Consider the following 15,350-nt stretch of genomic DNA (forward strand, 5'->3'; position numbering starts at 1 on the left):
ACAATTGCTATTAAGATATTTATCCTTGTCATCAAGGAATATATAGTCTAGCTCTGGAACTGAATATCTAAATAGATGAATGCAACAATATAAGTTGTAGAATTACAGAGTGCTATGAGATTATTCTTGTCTTTCTCTTTGAACAACTCTCCCTGTGTATTTTCTTTGGTATGTTCTCAGGCCTATTATCTATTCATTCTATATGCTGAGCATTTCCATTCATCTCCCCTGTACCCATATTATTTGCTGTTTACTGGACATCTCTATCTGAATGGTACAGAAGCAACTGAGGCATTATAAATCAACTTCCAGTCAGACACATTAAATGCTTTAAAAATGTTTGGTTACTCAAAGCAATACCAAAATGAGGGAGATTTGTTCTCTATTCTCAATGAGCTTAAAATCTGTTTGAGCAGAAAATACATACATACACATTAATTACAGTAAAAGAATGTGATAAAAATTTCTCATACATATTCTTTTAGGATAGTTTTTATTTGGATTAGTCATTGGGGTTCTCAGGTATAAGAAACAGATTAATAATAATCCCTAGTTTATGATTCATTTTCAAATTGTATTCATGCATCATCCTTATTGTAAAAAAAATTAAGAATAAAATGCATAAACCTACCAGTCAAAAAGATAAGCACAATATTGACATTCATATCTATCTGCCTCTTCCCACTCTGTCATCAGCAATCCTGTGTCTTAAGTGTATTATTTCCCTTTTTAAATATCCTGCAATTACTCTATACCCTAAAAACCAATGAAGTTTTAAGTGTTAGCTATTGTATGTCCTTCTATAAATACTTTATACATTAATATCATAAACAAGTGATGTATAATACACCCATCCATTTCTTCTTTCTGTAGATTCTAGTAAAACTAAACAATATTTTGAGACTTAGAGCTTCAAAATGCTTTTTTTGAACATTAATTTTTGCTTTTGACAAACTAGAGTATAGTCGGGAGCTTTGTCTACTCAGTGATTCTGTTTGTTCATGACTAAGAATAATTTTAAAAGAGGGAGTGAATCAGTAAGAGGAGGATAATTTAATTTCCCTCTAGACATATTTATGGTATCTGTATCCATGGTCAAAAATTACCTTTAAAAATAATTTTTTGATTTCCAATGATGAACTGTTATTATTTTTATACTTGGATAATAGGTACAAACTTCTGGAATCAAAACTAGAATCCACTCTAAAGAAGTCCCTTGAAATAAAAGAAGAAAAAATTGCTGCTTTAGAAGCTCAATTAGAAGAATCCACAAATTATAACCAGCAGTTGCGCCAAGAACTTAAAACAGTATGTGATTTCCTTGTAAAAAATTCTAATTGTCAAATATTTGGATGGAGAAGTGTAAAGTAGAAAGTTACAATGCAATATTATTCATTAGTATTTTGTGTATTCCTTTCTCAAATTTTAGAATATTCTTAAACAGATCTTTGTTACATTGTTTATGACAAACTATTTTGTTTACTTATATGCTATAATTTATTCAACCCTATTTCATGTGTGTATGTCCCCCATGCAATTAGGTACATACCAGAATTGTAGGAGTAGATGGTGAAGAGGCAGTCATTTATTTTGTGGGGAAAAGCTATCAGTATGGTACTGATACTTCATTCTGACAATTTTTCTATTGAGAATCCAGATCAAATTTGATAGGCAGAGATATGGGTGTGAGGAGGAGAGGGAAACAATTATCTGTGATATAAGAAAGCACCTGATCTCTTAAAGGCATCCTTGAGGTCTTTCCTAGATCTGCTTTCTTATGATATTTTGGAATTATGAGGTAAAGTAAGCAAGGCAGGGGCAACTGCCTAGTTCCTCTACATGAATAATTTGAAAATGAAGGGGCTTGCCCACTCCATAGGGTTATATATGATAGATTGGTAGAATTATTACCATCTCTGTAGTGCTTTTGTAGTCAACTAAACATTCAGACTGACATTTAAAACCATTTGATTCACAACGATAGGAAATACAAGTAGATAGCAGGGCACTGTCAGGTGTCCCTCTTCATATAGTCATCTGAGAGTCATTTTCCCACCAGATGACAGTTTAGGTGTAAGAATATCAGATTCACATTGGGTGTGTTCAGGGGTTGCTCTGGTTTTGAGATTTCATATTCTACAGCAGTCATCATTGATTTAGGATCTCCACAGTGGATATACCAATTTTAAGAGTTGCTATACACAGAAACCGTCAAAGTTACCACTTCATATTATGTATTCATAGTTCTCTTAGTCCAAATACAGTTTACCAGTCAGGGGTCATTTTTCTCAAAAGCCATCTTGTCTGGTAACATAGAACATTTCAGTTTTATCAGGTTTGCAGAGAAACAGTTACCCAAAGATGAATTTCTCATGCAGAAAGAGAAAAATATTTTGTTCCCCATTTGCCCATACTACCATTGCTGGTATTTGTTTTAGACATTACCGTAGAACATACATTGTTAACAGAAGAAATTCTAGGACTTTGCTTAGTTAACTGAAAAATAATTAATCTGCTTTACTTCCTGAACTTTTTATTTATCCTATTAAACATTATCATTTAATAGGGTAAAAAGCTTACAACTAAAGTCAATTTCATGAAGCTACTCAGCCAGAAAATAAGTGGTTTGGGGTATGATTTGGTATAAGTGTATTTCAAATCTAACACGGAGATATTTAAAATTCCATCTCAATCTTCCACTTCTAACCATTTTGACATAACTATTATTGGACTAGCTTTCTGCCCTAAATAGGTATTCAACTGGAATTACACTGTTTTAACTTTTAATACTATACGTGAAGAGGTATATCACTTGAATATAGACTGTGAAAGTTAAATATGAGTATAAAGCCCAAAATAACCACTAAAATAGCATGACAAAGAGATATAGCTAATATGCCAGTGAAGGAAATAAACCTGAATTATAAAAAAAATCCAAAAGAAGGCAGAAAAAGAAAAAAGGGGGAACAAATACAGATTGGACAAATAGAAAACAAAGAGCAAGATTGAAGTATTAAACCAGACCATATCAATAATCACATTAAATATAAAAGGTCTAAAAACCCTAGTTAAAAGGCTTTAACAGATTAACAGATTAGCTAAAAAGGCAAGACCCACCTATGTGCTGCCTCTAAGGAATCTTGATGGAAAAATGTCATTTTTTATGTGAACATAAATTAAAGATTCTGATCAATTATATATAAGGTAAAAACTTAGTTATAAAAACGCTGGGCAAAAATGAGAAGCTTTGAATTTTGTTCTCGGTTCCCCTTAATAATGGCATGTATCTATAGCCTTTATAAGGCTAGAAAAAAGACGGTGTGGAAAATTAAAGCAAAGAGACTGGAAATGAAGTTACCCATCTATGTTATTATGATGTTAAAAGTTAAAAAAAAGAAAGAAAGAAAAGAAAGAAGAACTAGAAAATCAGGATCCCAGACACCTATTAGGTCACTTGCCAAGTTCTAAATTACATTCTATCTTGACATCTTTTTTCTTTAGTCTCTTATCATTATATGCTAACTCCATAGTAGCAAAATTTATTATTGAGTCATAAACTTAAGGTTTGCATTAGATGTTGGATTATCTTAAATATTTCTATCCTTACCTAAACATAAAATTTGAGGTTAATTTCGAAATTTATGAAAGACATCTCTTAGTGATTCAAGATAAGTATAATAATTTAAATTGAAGTGAGCTATCACATTAATTAGCAGTTTTGATAGTTAGATGACCAAGTTGTTAGTTTTGAGTTGTCTTTCTTAAAGTAGGATTTAGTTGTGATCACACCAGAAAAATGTAGATAAGATATATCCTTGTATTGCTCACCCTTTATAAAATAAATTATGGTAATTTTATGTGGATCAGAATCCATATAAAGAAGTTATTAATTTATTTATTTACATAGATAGTCTGGCAACATGTCATTCTTAAAAGGTTATACATATATAGATACCTCCTCTACTTTAGATATCTTCTTAAGGAGAATTCTTATATGAGTCGTCTTCATTTGTTCTTTACATGGGGATCTCTGAAATCTCTAATCAGCTATATAGTTCTAAAAACGATTGTTAGTATTCAGCAACATGTCTACATCCAGTTAATCTATTCTTCAGTGGTATTTTCATCATAAACAATAAGATCTGAAATTTATAAAAATTGGACTATGGCACATAAGCAGAGAATATTTAATATTTCTAGGAGAAAATGATTTATATTTTACAAAGCATTAATGGTGATTATGATAATTGTACATATTACTTATCACATTTTTATATAAAGTGTATCTCACATTCACTAGACCATTGCAGAGTTAAATTAACTTTGAGAAATATAACTTTGTTGATTTTATTTTCACCCTGTTAAAATTTCCCATTAAAAATTAAAATATTTTAAATAAAATTTTAGGTGAAAAAGAATTACGAAGCTCTCAAACAGAGACAAGATGAGGAAAGGATGGTACAGACCTCTCCTCCAACTTCTGGTGAAGATAACAAATGGGAACGAGAAAATCAAGAAACAACTAGAGAGCTTCTCAAAGTCCAAAGTCGAGTAATTGAAGTAGAAAGAAATGTAAGTATTTTACAGTTTTTCATAGGAGTAAGGTTTTTCAGAAGTAAAGGGCCATTGGTTATTTAACTCAAAAAATTAATCTGGCTTTGTATCTTTGTTAATTTTATACTTTGATTTATTTTATAAAATAAAAGATGACTGAAGAACTAATAATTTACTTTTTTCCATTATTGTCATAAAAATTGTCAACTCTATCATGAAAATATAACCTAAACCCATCTCTACTTCTGTCTCTGCTGCTACCACTGTATTCTAGGGTACCATCATCTCTCATCTGGACTATTAGAATATCCTCCTAACTGGCCACCCCCTTCCATTCCTGGCCCAATCTAACGCATGTTCAATGCAGTAGCTATAATTATTTCTTAAAACATAATCCAGGTCATGTCACTTTCCTACTTAAAATATTCAATAGTTTCCTATTTCAATTAGAATAAAATCCAGATTCTTTACTGAGTCCTATAATATCCTTCCTGGCATTGCCCTCCCTGTATCTTTGACTATATCCCATACTGGTGTCCATTAATCTGGGGATAATACTATATGTTCATATCTGGAAAACACAATGCCTGGCACATAGTATGTAAATTAATTCTAGTTACATTCTCCTTTTCTGTTTTTTCCTATCTCAGAGGCTTTCTGTTTGCTTCCCTTACCTGGAACACATAGCTTGCTTCCCTCAGCATTTATTTATTTTATTTTAGGCTTTATTGTGTTTTGGTTTTTATTAAGGTATCATTGATATACACTCTTATGAAGGTTTCACATGAAAAACATTATGGTTTATTACATTCACCCATATTATCAAGTCCCCCCCACACTCCATTGCAGTCGCTGTAGCCTAGTAAAATGCCACAGAGTCACTACTTGTCTTCTCTGTGCTACACTGTCTTCCCCATGACCGCCCCCACACCATGTGTGCCAATTATAATACCCCTCAATTCCCTTCTCCTCCCTCCCCACCCACCCTCCCTCACCTTTTGGTAACTGCTAGTCCCTTTTGGTAACTGCTAGTCCCTTCTTGGAGTCTGTGAGTTTTTTGCTGTTTTGTTCCTTCAGTTTTGCTTCATTGTTATGCTCTACAAATGTCCCTCAGCACTTAGGTTTCACACGACCTATCTCTTGCAAGAGGTCTTCCCTGATCCCTTCCCCCTATAAAGAAGCTATCCCCAACCTAATCATTCACTATCACACCACTGCCTTATTTGGTTTCTCCATAGCACTTTTCACTAATGAAATTACGTTTTTTATTCCTTTACTTGTTTATGTACTAAAAAGAAGCTCCTTGAAAACGGCTTGTCTATCTTTTATACCACTGTGCCGTCAGTATGTAGAATAATGACTAGTAGATAGTAGACACAATAAATACTCACTGGATGAGTTGAATAAATATTTGACAGTAAACAGTAAGAAAATGAATTCACCAAACATTTTATCCTTCAAAGTATGAGCTTAAGGAAATGACATGCTGACAAGTAAAATAGTTTGATTGTTACTGTTTTTTAATTTAAAATTAATTGAAAACTTTAAGCCATAAAGCCAAAAATTACCTTATCTTCTACACTATAGATTCCTACTATCTAATTGAAGAGTAATCATTGTAAACAATTATCCAGAAAAATGCTTGTGATTTTTTTTTTTTTGAGAGGGCATCTCTCATATTTATTGATCAAATGGTTGTTAACACCAATAAAATTCTGTATAGGGGGGTCAATGCTCAATGCACAATCATTAATCCATCTCAAGCCTAGTTCTCGTCAGTCTCCAATCTTCTGAGGCATAACGAACAAGTTCTTACAAAGTGAACGAATTCTTACATAGTGAATAAGTTCTTACATGGTGAACAGTACAAGGGCAGTCATCGCAGAAACTTTCAGTTCTGATCACACATTATGAACTATAAACAATCAGGTCAAATATGAATATTCATTTGATTTTTATACTTGATTTATATGTGGATCCCACATTTCTCCCTTTATTATTATTATTATTTTTATTTTTAATAAACTGCTGAAGTGGTAGGTAGATGCAAGATAAAGGTAGAAAACATAGTTTAGTGTTGTAAGAGAGCAATTGTAGATGATCAGGTGTGTGCCTGTAGACTATGTGCTAAACCGAGCTAGACAAGGGCAATAAAACATCCATGGATGCAGAAGGTTTCTCTCAGCACAGGGGGCGGTGAGGTTCTAAGCTTCACCACTGTTGTTCCCCAATTTCTCACCTGATGGCCCCTCTGCGACTGTGCCTGTCTTAGGTTGTTCCTCCCTTGAGGAATCTTACCCGTCTCTGGCTAACCAGTCATCTTCCGGGGTCATACAGGGAAATGTAAAGTTGGTAAGTGAGAGAGAAGCCATCCTGTTTGAAAAGGTTAGCTTTTTCTTCTTTGCAGATTTATGCCCTGTGGCTTCTATGCCCAGCACTTGTCTCGAGGTATCTTTACCACCTGGAGGAATTAGGAAACTCGGTAAATTCGATATGAGGCACGAATTCTATTTAAGCGTTGTAATTAGGGAGGAAGAAGAAAAGCTATAGAGGTAGCATATGGAAGAAAACATGAGAGGATTGATTATTTCTTTGACATATCTTCTTGTAGAGTACCTTAAGTATGTATAGGTTTTAAACTACTAACTAACTTGTGCACACATATTAACATAATAGGAATACGGTGACATAAACAAAGCAAATCTATAATTACCATCCATCTCCAGTGAAGCCAAGAAAACCATTTAGGCACCCTAGGCATTTGTGAAAATTAGTCTATGATATGATGGATATTGTCCAACTGTACTTGAACAGTCTGAGAGAAATCAGACAAATTAAAGGAACCCATTTCTGGGATCTGTTCACATCCCATATGTTCTTTTAATCGTAGATAGTCAATAGTCGTAAGATTTTGGAGCGCTACACCTTGCACCCCTCCCAACTCCTGGTTGAGTTCCAACAGTACAGATCCGGTCAAATTCGTTGTCTCACTGTATGCACATGCCAGCCTAGACATCTCCCTCCTCATTCCAATGGCAAGTCCAGGAAACGGTGGGGTGGACGCAGCCACAACCACAGCATCGTCCGGATCCCTGTGGAGGCTTTTTGATGATCAACCCCCAGCACGAGTCCTCCAGAGAGTGCTGATGCCGGAAGCTCCTCCTCATATCGTATCTTAGTTCATTTTCTGGGTAGCCAAGCTAGGCCATGATCTTCTGCATAGAAACAAACAGACCCTTTGCCCACACTTTGACATGCCCTCTATACCACTGTGTAGAACGCACTGGAGGTCAGCACACAGGAACTCCTTTTTTTTTTTTTTTTAATTCAGAGAAAGGAATATTATCAGAAAAGAGTACCTCCATAGCTGATCATCTGACACCCTTTAAGTGATCAACATTAAGGATATTTAAAGCATGCGTTAATCTTTGATTTACCAATTGTTTTATCCTATTAAGGAGTAATCCCCCTTTTCTTTATTTCTTTCTTTCTTTTTTTTTTTAATCTTTAATCTACACTTACAGGAAGAATACTATGTTTACTATGCTCTCCCCTATATCAGGTCCCCCCTAAAAACCACCTTACGGTCACTGTCCATCAGCATAGCAAAATCTGGAATCACTACTTGTCCTCTCTGTGTTGTACAGCCCACCCTCCCCTTTCTCCCTCCCCCCCATGCATGCTAATCTTAATAACCCCCTTCTTCTTACCCCCTTTATCCCCCCCTGCCCACCCATCCTCCCCAGTTCCTTTCCCTTTGGTACCTGTTAGTCCATTTTTGGGTTCTGTAATTCCGCTGCTGTTTTGTTCCTTCAGTTTTTCCTTTGTTCTTATACTCCTCAGATGAGTGAAATCATTTGGTATTTCTCTTTCTCCGCTTGGCTTATTTCACTGAGCATAATACTCTCCAGCTCCATCCATGTTGCTGCAAATGGTAGGATTTTTCCTCTTCTTATGGCTGAGTAGTATTCCATTGTGTGTGTATATGTACCACATCTTCTTTATCCATTCATCTACCGATGGACATTTAGGTTGCTTCCAATTCTTCGCTATTGTAAATAGTGCTGTGATAAACATAGGGGTGCATCTGTCTTTCTCAAACTTGATTGCTGCGTTCATAGGGTAAATTCTTAGGAGTGGAATTCCTGGGTCAAATGGTAGGTCTGTTTTGAGCATTTTGATGAACCTCCATACTGCTTTCCACAATGGTTGAACTAATTTACATTCCCACCAGCAGTGTAGGAGGGTTCCCCTTTCCCCACAGCCTCGCCAACATTTGTTGTTGTTTGTCTTTTGGATGGCAGCTATCCTTACTGGTGGGAGGTGATACCTCATTGTAGTTTTAATTTGCATTTCTCTGATAATTAGCGATGTGGAGCATCTTTTCATGTGTCTGTTGGCCATCTGTATTTCTTTTTTAGAGAACTGTTCAGTTCCTCTGCCCATTTTTTAATTGGGTTATTTGTTTTTTGTTTGTTGAGGCGTGTGAGCTCTTTATATATTCTGGACGTCAAGCCTTTATTGGATCTGTCATTTTCAAATATATTCTCCCATACCGTAGGGTTCCTTTTTGTTCTATTGATGGTGTCTTTCACTGTACAGAAGCTTTTCAGCTTAATGTAGTCCCACTTGCTCATTTTTGCTGTTGTTTTCCTTGCCCGGGGAGATATGTTCAAGAAGAGGTCACTCATGTTTATGTCTAAGAGGTTTTTGCCTATGTTTTTTTCCAAGAGTTTAATGGTTTCATGACCTACATTCAGGTCTTTGATCCATTTTGAGTTTACCTTTGTATATGGGGTTAGACAAAGGTCCAGTTTCATTCTCCTACATGTAGCTGTCCAGTTTTGCCAGCACTATCTGTTGAAGAGACTGTCATTTTGCCATTGTATGTCCATGGCTCCTTTATCAAATATTAATTGACCATATATGTTTGGGTTAATTTCTGGAGTCTCTGATCTGTTCCACTGATCTGTGGCTCTGTTCTTGTGCCAGTACCACATTGTCGTGATTACTATGGCTTTGTAGTAGAGCTTGAAGTTGGGGAGTGAGATCCCCCCTACTTTATTCTTCTGTCTCAGGATTGCTTTGGCTATTCGGGGTCCTTGGTGTTTCCGTATGAATTTTTGAATTATTTGTTCCAATTCATTGAAGAATGTTGCTGGTAATTTGATAGGGATTGCATCAAATCTGTATATTGCTTTAGGCAGGATGGCCATTTTGACGATATTAATTCTTCCTAGCCATGAGCATGGGATGAGTTTCCATTTGTTAGTGTCCCCTTTAATTTCTCTTAAGAGTGACTTGTAGTTTTCAGAGTGTAAGTCCTTCACTTCTTTGGTTAGGTTTATTCCTAGGTATTTTATTCTTTTTGATGCAATTGTGAATGGAACTGTTTTCCTGATTTCTCTTTCTATTGGTTCATTGTTAGTGTATAGGAAAGCTACAGATTTCTGTGTGTTAATTTTGTATCCTGCAACTTTGCTGTATTCTGATATCAGTTCTAGTAGTTTTGGAGTGGAGTCTTTAGGGTTTTTTATGTACAGTATCATATCATCTGCAAATAGTGACAGTTTAACTTCTTCTTTACCAATCTGGATTCCTTGTATTTCTTTGTTTTGACTGATTGCCGTGGCTAGGACCTCCAGTACTATGTTAAATAACAGTGGGGAGAGTGGGCATCCCTGTCTGGTTCCCGATCTCAGAGGAAATGCTTTCAGCTTCTTGCTGTTCAGTATAATGCTGGCTGTGGGTTTATCATATATGGCCTTTATTATGTTGAGGTACTTGCCCTCTATTCCCATTTTGCTGAGAGTTTTTATCATGAATGGATGTTGAATTTTGTCCCATGCTTTCTCAGCATCTATGGAGATGATCATGTGGTTTTTGTCTTTCTTTTTGTTGATGTGGTGGATGATGTTGATGGATTTTTGAATGTTGTACCATCCTTGCATCCCTGGAATGAATCCCACTTGGTCATGGTGTATGATCCTTTTGATATACTGTTGAATTCTGTTTGCTAATATTTTATTGAGTATTTTTGCATCTACATTCATCAGGGATATTGGTCTATAATTTTCTTTTTTGGTGGGGTCTTTGCCTGGTTTTGGTATTAGGGTGATGTTGGCTTCATAGAATGAGTTTGGGAGTATTCCCTCCTCTTCTATTTTTTGGAACACTTTGAGGAGAATGGGTATTATGTCTTCTCTGTGTGTCTGATAAAATTCCAAGGTAAATCCGTCCGGCCCCGGGGTTTTGTTCTTGGGTAGTTTTTTGATTACCATTTTAATTTCTTTGCTCGTAATTGGTTTCTTTAACTTTTGTGTTTCTTCCTTGGCCAGTCTTGGGAGGTTCTATTTTTCTAGGAAGTTGTCCATTTCTTCTAGGTTTTCCAGCTTGTTGGCATATAGGTTTTCATAGTAGTCTTTAATAATTCTTTGTATTTATGTTGAGTCTGTCGTGATTTTTCCATTCTCATTTCTGATGCTGTTGATTTGTGTTGATTCTCTTTTTCTCTTAATAAGTTTGGCTAGAGGCTCATCTATTTTGTTTGTTTTCTCAAAGAACCAGCTCTTGGTTTCATTGATTTTTGCTATTGTTTTATTCTTCTCAATTGTGTTTATTTCTTCTCTGATCTTTATTATGTCCCTCCTTCTGCTGACTTTAGGCCTCATTTGTTCTTCTTTTTCCAGTTTCGATAATTGTGATGTTAGACTATTCATTTGGGATTGTTCTTCCTTCTTCAAGTGTGCCTGGATTGCTATATACTTTCCTCTTAAGACTGCTTTCGCTGCATCCCACAGAAGTTGGGGCTTTGTGGTGTTGTTGTCATTTGTTTCTATATATTCCTTGATCTCTATTTTGATTTGTTCATTGATCCATTGATTATTTAGAAGCATGTTAAGCCTCCATGTGTTTGTGAGCCTTTTTGTTTTCTTTGTAGAATTTATTTCTAGTTTTATACCTTTGTGGTCGGAAAAATTGGTTGGTAGAATTTCAATATTTTGGAATTTACTGAGGCTCTTTTTGTGAGCTAGTATGTGGTCTATTCTGCAGAATGTTCCATGTGCACTTGAGAAGAATGTATATCCTGTTGCTTTTGGATGTAGAGTTCTATAGATGTCTGTTAGGTCCATCTGTTCTAGTGTGTTGTTCAATGCCTGTGTGTCCTTACTTATTTTCTGCCCAGTGGATCTATCCTTTGGGGTGAGTGGTGTGTTGAAGTCTCCTAAGATGAATGCATTGCTGTCTATTTCCATCTTTAGTTCTGTTAGTATTTGTTTCACAAATGCTGGTGCTCCTGTGTTGGGTGCACATATATTTAGAATGATTATATCCTCTTGTTGGACTGAGCCCTTTATCATTATGTAGTGGCCTTCTTGAAGTCTATTTTGTCTGATATTAGTACTGCAACTCCTGCTTTCTTCTCACTGTTGTTTGCCTGAAATATGTTTTTCCATCCTTTGAGTTTTAGTCTGTGCTTGTCTTTGGGTTTGAGGTGAGTTTCTTGTAAGCAGCATATAGATGGGTCTTGCTTTTTTATCCATTCTATTACTCTGTGTTTTTTGATTGGTGCATTAAGTCCATTTACATTTAGGGTGACTATTGAGAGATATGTACTTATTGCCATTGCAGGCTTTAGGTTCATGGTTACCAAAGGTTCAAGGTTAGCTTCTTTAGTATCTTACTGCCTAACTTAGCTCGCTATTGAGCTGTTATATATACTGTCTGGAGATTCTTTTCTTCTCTCCCTTCTTATTTGTCCTCCTCCATTCTTCATATGTTGTGTGTTTTGTTCTGTGCTCTTTTTAGGAGTGCTCCTATCTAGAGCAGTCCCTGTAGGATGCTCTGTAGAGGTGGTTTGTGGGATGGAAATTTCCTCAGCTTTTGTTTGTCTGGGAATTGTTTAATCCCGCCATCATATTTAAATGATAGTCGTGCTGGATACAGTATCCTTGGTTCAAAGTCCTTCTGTTTCATTGCATTAAATATATCATGCCATTCTCTTCTGGCCTGTAGGGTTTCTGTCGAGAAGTCTGATGTTAGCCTGATGGGTTTTCTTTTATAGGTGACCTTTTTCTCTCTAGCTGCCTTTAAAACTCTTTCCTTGTCCTTGATCCTTGCCATTTTAATTACTATGTGTCTTGGTGTTGTCCTCCTTGGATCCTTTCTGTTGGGGGTTCTGTGTATTTCCGTGGTCTGTTTGATTATTTCCTCCCCCAGTTTGGGGAAGTTTTCAGCAATTATTTCTTCAAGGAGACTTTCTATCCCTTTTCCTCCTCTTCTTCTGGTACCGCTATAATATGAATATTATTCCTTTTGGATTGGTCACATAGTTCTCTTAGTGTTGTTTCGTTCCTGGAGATCCTTTTATCTCTCTCTATGTCAGCTTCTATATGTTCCTGTTCTCTGGTTTCTATTCCTTCAATGGCCTCTTGCATCTTATCCATTCTGCGTATAAATCCTTCCAGGGATTGTTTCACTTCTGTGATCTCCTTCCTGACATCTGTGATCTCCCTCCAGACTTCATCCCACTGCTCTTGCATTTGTCTCTGCATCTCCTCCCATTGCTCTTGCATTTTTCTCTGCATCTCTGTCAGCATGTTCATGATTTTTATTTTGAATTCTTTTTCAGGAGGACTGGTTAGGTCTGTCTCCTTCTCAGGTGTTGTCTCTGTGATCTTTGTCTGCCTGTAGTTTTGCCTTTTCATGGTGATAGAGATAGTTTGCAGAGCTGGTATGAGTGACAGCTGGAAGAGCTTTCCTTCTTGTTGGTTTGTGGCCTTCCTCTCCTGGGAGAATAGCGACCTCTAGTGGCTTATGCTTGCCAGCTGTGTGCAGACAGGGGTTCAGCTACCTGCCTGTTTGGTTTGGTGTTTATCTCCGCTGTTGCTGTGGGCGTGGCCTGGCTGGGGCTGCTCCTCCAAAATGGTGGAGCCCTGTTGGATGGGGAGCGGCTGGGAGGCTATTTATCTCCGTAATGGGCCTCTGTGCTCCCTGTTGCCCAGGGGGTTAGAGTGTCCAGAGATCCCCAGATTCCCTGCCTCTGGACTAAGTGTCCTGTCCTGCCCCTTTAAGACTTCCAAAAAGCACTCTCCAAACCAAAACAACAGCAGCAACAACGAAAGAGGAAGAAAAAAAAAAAGGAAAAAATGCGCTATTTTCTTTGTCCTCAGGCACCGGTCTCAGGCACCCACTCACCGGTCTTGCAGCCTTGTTTCCCTCGTATTGGGGTCCCTGTCCCTTCAAGGCTTCCAAAAAGCACTCGCCAAAAAAAAAAGGGAGAAACGCGATATTGTTTGTCCTCAGGCGCCGGTCTCAGTCACCCGCTCACCGGTCCTGCTGCCCTGTTTCCCTAGTATTGGGGTCCCTGTCCCCTTAAGGCTTCCAAAAAGCACTCGCCAAAAAAAAAGGGTAAAACACGTGATTTTCTTTGTCCTCAGGCGCCGGTCTCAGGCGCCTGCTCACCACTCTTCCTGCCCTGTTTCCCTAGTATTGGGGTCCCTGTCCCTTTAAGGGTTCCAAAAAGCACTCACCAAAAAAAAGGGAAAAACGCGCAATTTTCTTTGTCCTCAGGCGCCGGTATCAGGCACCCGCTCACCGGTCTTGCTGCCCTGTTTCCCTAGTATTGGGGTCCCTGTCCCTTTAAGGCTTCCAAAAAGCACTCGCCTAAAAAAAGGGGAAAACGCGCGATTTTCTTTGTCCTCAGGCGCCAGTCTCAGGCGCCCGTTCACCGGTCTTACTGCCCTGTTTCTGTGGTATTGGGGTCCCTGTCCGTTTAAGGCTTCCAAAAAGCACTCGCCAAAAAAGAAAAAAACTGCTCCAGTTTCTTTCCACCCACCGGGAGCCGGGGGGAGGGGTGCTCGGGTCCCGCCGGGCCGGGGCTTGTATCTTACCCCCTTCGCGAGGCGCTGGGTTCTCGCAGGTGTGGATGTGGTCTGGATGTTGTCCTGTGTCCTCTGGTCTCTATTTTAGGAAGAGTTGTCTTTGTTATATTTTCATAATTCTATGTGGTTTTGGGAGGAGAGTTCCGCTGCTCTACTCACGCCGCCATCCTGGCTCCGCTCGCTTGTGATTTATATGTATGCAGAAGTATATTTCAGTTACATATTTACAACTGTGGGATCATATTATATAATAATCTTATTTGTAGTTTCAATTATGTTATCTTGGAGATATCTATTTTAGAAGATATATCTATCTCATTTTGTTTAATGACCACCTATTATTCCATAGTATGGATGTTACATAATTTATTTAAATAAATCCCACATTGATGGACATTTAGGTTATTTTCAGATTTTTGTTGCAATAAAAATCCATGTAAAAACATTCATAGGATATAAATTCCTGATAGTGGAGTTGATAGGCCAAAGGGTGTGTGTATGTATATGTGCATATGTATGTGTGTGTGTGTGTGTGTGTGTGTGATTTTAATTGAAAATTTTAGTTTTAATTGATAATTGATATTAACCTTTTAAAATCATGCCAACTTTTAACCCCACTAATAGAATACTTATTTTTCCAGATTACATTGGATATTATTAGCCTTTTAATAGTAGTAAAATGATAGAAGAAAATATTTTAATTTGCATGTTTTAAATTATTAGGAAGCTATTTTATATCTCTTTATGTATTTATTAGCCTGTATATACTTAGATTAATAATTACATTTCAGAAAATTTGGCTGGCATATAAAGTTCTATAAGGTAAATCTCTTTTCTATTGACTTCCTTTATAAATTTCCACTGGAAAAAAATTACATGGTTGTCATATTTCAGTCATTTCAGATAATGGGT

The 15,350-nt window shown here is 37.0% G+C and overlaps 1 protein-coding gene across 1 annotated transcript in view; it reads left to right on the forward strand.

Moving 5' to 3' along the window:
- CCDC88A (coiled-coil domain containing 88A) overlaps positions 1–15,350 on the forward strand; it is a 141,952-nt gene that overhangs the window by 94,089 nt on the left and 32,513 nt on the right. Inside the window, exons 17-18 of the mRNA XM_073213021.1 lie at positions 1,170–1,308; positions 4,408–4,572. Coding sequence (XP_073069122.1) covers positions 1,170–1,308; positions 4,408–4,572 — 304 coding nt within the window. The remainder of the gene's footprint in view (positions 1–1,169; positions 1,309–4,407; positions 4,573–15,350) is intronic.

Source organism: Manis javanica, chromosome 1, assembly GCF_040802235.1.
Source record: "Manis javanica isolate MJ-LG chromosome 1, MJ_LKY, whole genome shotgun sequence".
Lineage (NCBI taxonomy): Eukaryota > Metazoa > Chordata > Mammalia > Pholidota > Manidae > Manis > Manis javanica.